At 39.4% G+C, this 10,417-nt stretch overlaps 1 protein-coding gene across 1 annotated transcript; it reads left to right on the forward strand.

The window, feature by feature from the left end:
* The first annotated feature begins 3,219 nt into the window (after nucleotides 1-3,219).
* On the forward strand, nucleotides 3,220-9,800 carry LOC123571150 (endogenous retrovirus group K member 7 Env polyprotein-like). Its single transcript, XM_045383815.2, has 2 exons — nucleotides 3,220-3,284; nucleotides 7,386-9,800. Exon 2 carries the CDS (start codon nucleotides 7,745-7,747, stop codon nucleotides 9,353-9,355), a length of 1,611 nt encoding a protein of 536 aa, XP_045239750.1. The 5' UTR covers nucleotides 3,220-3,284; nucleotides 7,386-7,744; the 3' UTR covers nucleotides 9,356-9,800.
* The last annotated feature ends 617 nt before the right edge of the window (nucleotides 9,801-10,417 follow it).

Genomic DNA, 10,417 nt, shown 5'->3' on the forward strand with positions numbered 1-10,417 from the left:
TTTTTAACATACAAGGTGAGATGGTCCCTAGGACAGAACTAGAAAGAAAGGGCAAATCTTACTACCAACCCTCTGTGGACAGATAGAAAGAGTGACTCACAAAAGTCCAATGTGAACTGACTATCTGGCTGAAAGTTCTCTTCTGCTGCCTTTCAACAGACCATTGCTCTATCAGTCAACAATTTTTGAACTAAGGAACTGAAGATTTAAAATTTCAGAAAAAAAAATATATTATTCAGAGTCCTATGATCAAAAACAGTATGATTGAATGTAGCATAAAACTACTTGAATGGAAGAATCCACTTAGTCAAAGTGACATCAAGAGGATTTATTTCAGCAAACATCTTTTAAGCGTTTCTTCTGTGCAAGGTAGAATACCAGAGAAAACAGATGACTTAGATTTGTTTGCGAAAATCAGGGGCTTACAGCCCCCAAAGTGTACACCCAGCTTTAAGTTTACTTATATGGGATCTAAAGTCCCTAAAGTTAACAAACATCTAAATAAAAATTAAATGATGTCCAATCTCCGTTGGACTCACAATCATACTTGGGAGAGAACCTTACTGATCAACAGAGAATATCATTCAGAGGACCCAGAAGACACAGAAGTTGTTACACACTCCTACTGTGATATATACCTTGGTCTTCAAAATTCCTCAATATTAAATCTTCGTAGTACTACTTGAACATTTAACTTGCAAGAAGAAAAAAAAATGAAAGAATGAAGAACTGCCCAGACAGAAGGAAGTCTCGCTTTCTTCACCACAACCATGTTTACTGACCAGAATCATTGCTATCAGGAACAGTCACTGAAATTCTCATTAACCAATTTGGAAGGAAAATGAACTTTATTTTAATGAGCTAAACACAGCAGATGTCTCCTCCTTCTTTGTTTTCTCTCTGTCTGTGTGTTTATATTGGGAGAGTTAATTGCAAAGCAGGGACATCCTATAAGTTCCCAAAGTGGAAACTTTTCTTCAAGACTGAGGTTATCAGTTCTTAAACCACCACATGATTATCTACATTTCTAAACATTATCTTACTCTTGCATTTGAATCCTGGCTCCTTTTAATGCTGCTTAAGTATTTTTGGTCTGTATGTAGACTATACTTTGGCAAACACCAACATTTTTAAAAGATTTCAGTGTATTCAGAAAGGACATCTCCTCAATTTATTTTTCTGTAGCTGGGAACACAGTAACAGAATTTAGAACACTAAAAGAAGAAATATCATTTTAATATTTGTACAGGCAAAGAAAAACTGCGTGTCATGAACTGGCATCTATATTAATATTACATATGCGAGAAAATGAATTTTTTATTGTTTCTTGGACACCAACCTTTCATGGTCGCCTTATTACATGCCACCTCTGTGTAAATAAAAGAAAAGGATATTTAAACAAGTAGAAATAATTGTGCATGATTCACCAGCACAGTTAACTTAAGATTTTCCAGCCTTATAACCAGAACTGATAGGAAGATTTATTACCACAGCTGCTTGTATTAAACTTCTTTTCCTTGCAGTTGAAGGAATCAAATTTCTTCTCGGAGATTAGTCATTTGTGGGGGTGTCGCCAACTGCAAAATGCTTCTGTTATGAATGAGGTGCACTTCTCTGTTGCTGTCCTCCAGCCCTAAGTCAGTGAGTAATTTTCATCTCTTTATGTGTCTTTCCTGCCTACCATCAGGAACAAATTTTAATGACTTACACAGTCAAACTTTCTTTAGTTGTTGCTCAAACCTAAAACTTCAGATTATATTGTTTCTGGTAATGTGATAACCTCACAAGGAAAGGTAGGGTGGAATGACATTTTGGCAGGTGTTTATAAAATGAAATCCAAACCGTAGGGAAGGTCTGCATGGGGCATGAAAGCAGAAGTTAAGGTATCTTGGGTGGCTATAAATGTACCGGGCACATTTATTTGTTTGTTTGTTTGTTTGTTTGTGTATAGAAATTATCTTATCTAATTCTTAGAACAATCCTGCAAGAGGCTGGGTGGATTCCCACTTCACATATGAGAAAACTGACTTTCTCAAGACTGTGCAGGTTTTAGTGACTAAACCAAAAGTTAAGCTTAGATCCAGCTGGCTCCCTTGCTTTCTTTCTGTATTTCAACAGTTTGCCTTTTAGTTAAAAAATTACAAGGAATTACACAATTATATACAACACTAATATAACTATACAGTATGGTGAGATTGATGCTGTTTCTAAATACGAAAATTCTAAAGCCAACAGACACTTCAATTGGCCATATCTTTCACTCCCTAATAAAACCATGTAAAACTGAAAAGGCTCTGTCTTTTCTTTTTGAACAGTCCTGGAAACATGCATTCAAATTTTGCCTTGTCCCTTTTCACAATTGCTAGTAACTGTTGTCTGCATGAAATCCTTTTATCTGTTAAGATTTCCCCATCACCCTTTAAGCTCTTGTTCGAAACTATATGGAGATGATAGAATCTGCACATAGTAAGCTTCTGTCAGTCGAAGATAAATGTCAGAACAATTGAGCAAAGAGTGAGATTTCAGTAAATCCACCAATTGCTTGGTTTATTGCATGTCAATTTGGCTACTGGTATTTTTCCATTGAATTGACTAGATGGTTTAGCTACATATACACTTTCTAATTCACCATATATAGGTGGTTCTAATATGACATATAAGGGGAAAAGAGGGTTGAAAAGTAAAGAAGTATTTCAAGCATTCAAAACTGTATCCTTGAGTTTAAATTTAAAAATTATTATTAAATTGGTGAATCAACTTAAATAAAGCTGGAAAACATTTTTGTTGGACAGATATAGCTTATTTGCCCTTTTTTCAGTCAAGTGTAAAATCAATCATGTAGCTAAACCCCTTTATGAGAGTAATAATTCTATTTGACTCAATGTCAACATAAGTACCTCTATTTGGGTTTTAACAGTCCATACAACTAAATCATGTAGAGGACTACGTGCTCACAAACAAGGCATTCCCGATAAGTCCTGCTCTTGCAAATGAAGCAGGGCGTTGGGGGCTTGTTTATGTGTAAACATCTTGAAAATCCAGAAAGTCAGGGAAAGGTCATAAAAACAACAATGTGTCTTGTGACTTGGCAACATTCCACAAACGACTGTATAAAATAAAGCAGAGCACGCCATTCGAGGCGGCCGCCATGTTTGTCTTGTCTTGTGTTGTCTTGTGTGTTCATTCCTTTGTTTAGGAAACACGCGGACCCCAACATCTGGCGCAGCGAGCAGGGTCCGTGGCTCCAAGAGAGCAAGGAACCGGAGGGGGAACACCCCGGGCAGGTAAATAAAGAAAGGGGGACTCACGAGAAAATTATGGGGAATTCCACCTCTCTGGCCTCTGAATATTTGCGGTTACTCCAGGGACTGTTGATGTCTATAGGAGTAGAAGTTAGTTAAGGAACATAAGACTTTGAAGCGATTGTCTGCCCATGTTGAACAACATTGTTATTGGTTTCAATATCAAACCAAAGTGCAGTTAAATCGAAAGGAATGGTTACAAGTGGTTGAAGTCCTGCGTCGAGCTCATCAGCGAGGGCAAACGATGCCTCTGACTTTGTGGACTTTGTGTAGTTCCATTACTCAGGCATTAGAGTCACTTGAAACTGACTCAGAGCATGGCAATACTGCCACAGGAGGTGAGGCATCTGAAGCTTTAGAGAGGAATGATCCTAGAGAGGAACATATTTACGCCCCGGTTGTTGAGGACAAGGAATTGGAAAAAGAGCTAATGCCTCCTTCATCTGAAGGAAATTCTGATTTGCAGCGCATTTTAGAGATGTTACAACAGTTGTTAAAATTGCAAGGTACCGCTGCTCCTGTTTCTCCTATCTCTCCGCCATGAGCCTTCCCTGTTACCTTCCCTTCTGCTCCTTTGGAAGAGGACTTCCCTTTGCCTCCACCTCCAACCTCTTTGCCTATGTCAGGTCAGGTTTTCTCTATGCCTCTTCCTCCTGTAGGAGAAAAGAAGGAATTGAAGGAAAAGGATGATTTTGAGGAATTAGATTTATTCCCAATAACACGGGCTGCTTTCGACCCCAATGCTTAGTTCCCAAACGGTGGCCAGAATGTGACTTTTACAGCCCTACAATTTAAATTTTTGAAAGAAATGCTAATTATGGACCTCAGTCACCGTTTGTTCTTGGCCTTCTCGATTCCTTCTCTTTAGAACGTATGATGATTCCTATTGACTGGGAAACGTTGGGACAGGCTGTCCTTGATCGTTCGCAATGGCTTCAATTAAAAAGTTGGTGGTGGGAGGAAGCAAGAGTACAAGCTAAAAAAAAATGCTACCCGAAATCCCCCAGGACCTACTGAAGAGCAGCTTATGGGTTCAGGACAATACACCACTCTTAATGCTCAGGCAGGCCTAGATGATATTGCTCTCACTCAGATTAAAGCCTTGTTTATAAAAGCGTGGACCCGTATCCAGATTTTGTAGCCCGTCTTCAACATGCTGTATTAAAGACTGTAGGTTCAGGCCCTGCTGCTAAAATTCTTTTGGATACTCTGGCTTTTGAGAGTGCTAATCCCAAGTGCCAAAAATTGCTGCGTCCTCTAAAAGCTAGTGGAGCTGATTTAGCTGAATACATTAGGGCTTGTGCAGGTGTTGGAGGAGCTATTTACAATGCTCAATTGTTTGCTGGGGCACTTTCTAAGGCTTTAAAAGGCAATTCTAAACAAAGTATATGCTATCAATGTGGGAAACCCGGTCATTTTAAAAAGGAATGCCGGAAAAAATTAGGCTCTTCTGCTCTAAAAGAAAAAAGGTTACCATCTGATGTGTGTAAATGATGTGGCAAGGGTCGACATTGGACCAATGAATGCCGTTCAAAAACTGATAAAAGTGGGAATGTATTGTCAACCCTCTCGGGAAATGGGAGCCGGGGCCCACAGGTTTGGGGCCCCAACAACTACAGTGCAGGCCTACCCCAGTACCCAGTGAGCAGTGGCTTACAACATCAAGAAATGACCTCGAGTCCTCCTTAAAGACATCTTACCCTACCCCAGTTTCTCAGCTTTATGCTGCCACTAAGCAGAGTGCCGCTGCTGACCTAGCTATTGTCCAACCTTATACTTTATCTCCTAATGGAGGAATATATAAGTTGGCTACCGGAGTGTGTGGTCCTTTGCCAAAGGGACATGTAGGACTTTTACTAGGTCGAAGCAGCAGCGCTATGCGGGGGTTAATGGTGGTCCTAGGAATTATTGATCCTGATTTTACTGATGAAATCCTTATTATGGTACAAGTCTCACAATTTATGCGCCTAGAGGCAAGGGAACATATTGCACAATTGCTTTTATTGCCTTTTTTTCCTTTCTTATCTAGAGATGTGTCTCATCAAGGAGGTTTCGGTAGTACTGGGAAAACTGTTTTCTGGGAAACTTTAGTTTCTGATCAAAAACCTTTATGTTCATTGCAAATTAATGGGATACTTTTTGAGGGATTAGTCAACACAGGAGCGGATGTATCTATTATATATTTGGCTCAATGGCCTGATCATTGGAAAAAGAAGCAATTATCGGTTACTCTATCCGGCCTAGGTACTGCTTCTATAGTCTACCAAAGTGTCGAGCCCCTGAACTGTGTAGGACCTGAAAGACAACAAGGAAAAGTGTTCTTTTATATTGTTCCCATTAATATTAACCTTTGGGACCGTGATCTTTTACAACAATTTGGTGCCTTTTTAAGCATTCCTCATATTTCTTCAGCTGCCAAAAATATGATATTCAAAATGGGCTACAATCCTTTAAACTCTTAGCCACTGTCCACAAGCCTCAAGCTTTACAATTAAAGTGGAAAACTACAACTCCTATTTGGGTGGAACAGTGGCCATTATCTAAAGAAAAACTTAAGGCTTTAAAGAATTTAGTTAAGGAACAATTGGCCGAGGGGCATATTGAACCAAGTACTTCTGCATGGAATTCCCCTGTGTTTGTCTTGTTAAAAAAAAAAAAAAAAAAAAAGGTAAATGGCACTTATTAACTGATCTTAGAGCTCTAAATACTTGTATTCAACCTATGGGGACTTTATCCCCTGTAGCAAAAGAAAAATTGTCATTTGTAGAAAATAAAATTAGTGAAGCTCACGTTGACTATATTGCACCCAATCTTCCACTTTCGTTGTGTCTTTTTCATACTCCCCATTCGCCAACGGCCGTTTTACACCAAGATAATAATATTCTGGAGTGGCTGTTTTTGGCTAATAAAGCCATTAAAAAAAATTCACCATATATTGATAAATTGGCTAAATTAATTATTAAAGGACGACATCGAGCTCGTCAGTTGCTTGGTGCTGACCCTATAAAAATTATTACCCAATTATCTAATCAATACATTGAATCTCTGTTGGAAATTCATAAGGGTTGACAAGTGGCTTGCGCTGAGTATACTGGTTCTTTTTCTCAAAATAAATTATTTGCTTTTCTGCAACAATATTCTTTACTGCCATATAATCCTATCTCTTACACTCCAGTTAAAGGTCCTACCTTTTTTACTGATGCTTCAAGCAATGGAAAGGCTGGATACTGGACTTCAGACAATTCAAAAATTTCTCACTATCCATTTGAATCAGTACAACAAGGAGAACTTTTTGCCATTCTTATGGTTCTACAAGACTGGCCTATATGTAACTAAATATATTTCTCAGACTTCTTTACCATTATTTCCTCAAACTCCTTTACAAAAATTATTTTCTTTATTATTTGTAACTCTTACTTCCCGCACTGCCCCCCTTTTTTATCCCTCATATTCATTCTCATTCAGCTTTGCCAGGACCTTTATCTTTTGGCAATAGTCAGATTGATTCTTTACTTATTGGCAGTGTCCAAAGGGCTCAGGATGAGCACCAACTACATCATACTAATAGTTTAGGATTACAACGGCGATTTTCTATAACACGCCGACAAGCCCGAGCTACTGTCAGAGCCTGCCCACCTTGTGCTCCTATTATTGCACCTTTTTTAAGTCCAGGTATTATCCTCAAGGCATTCAACAAAATCACATTTGGCAAATGGATGTAACTATGTTCCTTCCTTTGGTCGTTTAAAATATGTTCATCATACTATTGATATGTGGTCACATTTCCAGTGGGCTATGCCATTACCCTCTGAAAAGGCTGACTCTGTTATTTACAACTGTTAAAACAAAAAGGGGGAGATGGGCGAGATTCCCCAAAACATCAAATTCTGAAAGCCCTTTTTACTTTAAATTTTCTCAACCATTGGCGCCAATTACAGCAGTCTGCAGCGGTGAAACATTTTCAACAGCCTTTAGAAAAGCTGCAAAACAGTAATCTGTGGGTGTATTATCCTTCATTACAAGAGAAATATTTAAAAGGAAAAGTTTTACAATGGGGCCGAGGCTATGCTCTTGTCCGTACAGGTGCCGGAGACGCGTGGTTTCCATTTCGACGGTTGAAACAGTGCCATGGCAAAGAGGAGCCGATCCGTAGAGTTCCTGAAGGAATTCCAGGAGCTAAATCTGAGCGCTCAGAGAACATTCACCTTCGGAACTCAACGTGCGGAGCCCCCGACATGGGGACAACTGAAAAGGTTAAGAAGCTGAAGGGGTTGTTCAACAAGCTGGGCGGCCCAAAACCCCACTGATTTTATTCCTGGCTATGCTGGCCGTAGTAAATTGTCAGGTAATGGCTAGAGAATTTACATACTGGGCTTATATTCCTTTTCCACCCTTATATCAAGGTGTGGCCTGGGGAGACAGAGAAGTCCCAGTATTTACTAATGATACTGCTTGGATGCCATTGCCTTTTTTTAAACCAGGATCCTGAATTAGACACTGGCACAGTAAATAGTTCATATCAATTTGGGGTTGAAGGGTTACCTATATGTCTTTGGGGTAGTCCACATTGTCTGCATCTTTCTCATGAGGCTTGGGCTGTTCGCTATAACCATAGTCATATCTCTGCCTTTACTATGATTATTGTGGCTCAAAGTTTTAAGTATAATCATACTGCAGTACTTAATGAAACTCTGCCAAGTACATTATCTTTATGCCCTATCCCTGATGTGTCCGGAGGTGTTTCCCAACTAGAGTGGACTAGATGTAGAAGTAGTGGGCCACGATTGTTGTTAGAAGTAAAAGGGAAGAGTCGTAAATACCTTGTTACAGATTGGAGTGTACATGGAGATTTTCAGACTAAATTCAGCCATGTCAACCTGCGTTGGCATAAAGGTAATCACAGCATTTCTGCAGATGGCAATGAAACTATTATTTGGCATGATGGTGGTCTATCACCCCCTATGCCACATTTGGCTAATACCTCACAAATACAAGGTCATATTTGGAAGTTGCTAGCTGCTGGTAAACCAATGTTCACTTTCATGGGAAACATGTCCTTAAATCTTACTAATATTGCTAACCCTTTCCATATATCTTTGCATCGAAATAGTTCTAGATATGTTATTGCATGTGTAAGAAAGCCTTACTTGTTGTTGACAGGAATTTTTAAATGGGATAATAATACAGGGGTAGTTAACTGTACAAACAATTGTACATTCTTAAGTTGTATAAATACTACTTCATGGAATAATAATTGGAATGAGTCTCATTCCAATTTATATATACTAAGAGCCAGAAAAGAAACCTGGCTACCTATAAACTTAACATGTACTTGGAGTGAATCTGCTGGAGTTACTCAAATTTACAAGGTTATGCAAGATCTTGTCCACCGCAGTTGGAGGATGGTTGGAATCGTCGTGACCACGGTGATAGGACTTGTAGCAATTGCCTCCACCGCTGCTGTTACTGGATTAGCTCTACACCAGAGTATACAAAATGCAGAATTTGTGCAACAATGGCATGAACAATCACATTTGTTGTGGCAGCAGCAACGAGACATAGATGCTCATTTGACTGAACGAGTGGATAATCTGGAGCAAGTGGTTTCTTGGTTGGGAGATCAGCTAACAGTGTTGAATACCCGAGCTTTGTTGAAATGTGATTGGAACACTACCCAATTTTGTATTACTCCTGTTCCTTTTAACAGCACTGTACATAACTGGACTGAGATAAAGAGACTTTTAATTGGTCATAATAATCTTTCCCTAGAAATACAAGAATTAACACAGAACATTTCTGAAACATTTTGCAATCAGTTACCATTGCTAACTGGTGCAGATTTGATGACTGGTATTGCACAAAGTTTGATGTCTTTGAACCCTATGAGCCCTGTAAAAACCTTGCTGACCTCTGTTTCTAGTAATGTATTGATTGTTGTTCTTGCCTTTGTCATTTTCACAGTCTGCTGGAGACGGTACCAAAGGGCAAACACTGAATCCCAGCGAGCCCAACATGTAATGATGGTTTTAAAAGAAATTCAAATTTGTAAATAAGGAAAGGGGAAATGTAGAGGACTACGTGCTCACAAACAGGGTGTTCCCGATAAGTCCTGCTCTCGCAAACGAAGCAGGGCATTCCCGATAAGTTCTGCTCTTGCAAATGAAGCAGGGCATTCCCGATAAGTCCTGCTCTTGCAAACGAAGCAGGGCGTTGGGGGCTTGTTTATGTGTAAACATCTTGAAAATCCAGAAAGTCAGGGAAAGGTCACAAAAACAACAGTGTGTCTTGTGACTTGGCAACATTCCACAAACAACTGTATAAAATAAAATAGAGCACACCATTTGAGGCAGCCGCCATGTTTGTCTTGTCTTGTGTTGTCTTGTGTGTTCATTCCTTTGTTTAGGAAACACACAGACCCCAACAAAATCAGACTGTCCTAGGTCATATAAGTTTCTACAAGACAGAAAAGCAAAGAGAACATATATTTCCACCACTGGATACTTGAACAGTTGACCCAATCCCGTAAAATAAATGATGCACAGTAATTAATTAGAGCTCCAGAACATGAACTATAACAGGCTACTGAGATGCTCTTCCTCTTATTTCTTCATGTAGATGACATTGTTTTGTCTCTTTTCCCAACACTTGAGACAAGTAAATGGGCGGTCTAAAAAGAGACAATGCCTCTGAGATGACCAAACTCATCCTTGTTGAATTTGCCAACACCCTGAAACCCAGACTGCCTTCTTCTTGGAACTGCTGTTTCTCTACTGGTCACAATGTTTGAGAACATCCTTATCGTTGCTGTAGTGAGATGAGATTCTCGACTTCATACTCCTATGTTTTGTTTTTTTTTTCTTCAGTAACTTATCCTCCCTTGAAATGTGTTATTCCACCAGCTGGGAGCTGTAAGTCTTGGCTCAATGCATCAAGGACTTCCCCACCATCTCCTATAACAGCTGTTCTGTTCAGATGATCACATCCCTCTTTCTGGGGATGACAGTGTCTCCTCCTTGCTGGCATGGCTTACAACAGGTTTGTTGGAATCTCTTATCTCCTGCATTACACTATTATTATGAACAATCGGGTCTGTATACAGTTGGCCTTGGGAATCT

Source organism: Macaca fascicularis, chromosome X (genome assembly GCF_037993035.2).
Source record: "Macaca fascicularis isolate 582-1 chromosome X, T2T-MFA8v1.1".
Lineage (NCBI taxonomy): Eukaryota > Metazoa > Chordata > Mammalia > Primates > Cercopithecidae > Macaca > Macaca fascicularis.

Excerpts from the sequence above, each read along its gene's own strand:
- LOC123571150 (XM_045383815.2), top strand. The coding sequence starts at position 7,745 with ATGATACTGCTTGGATGCCATTGCCTTTTTTTAAACCAGGATCCTGAA.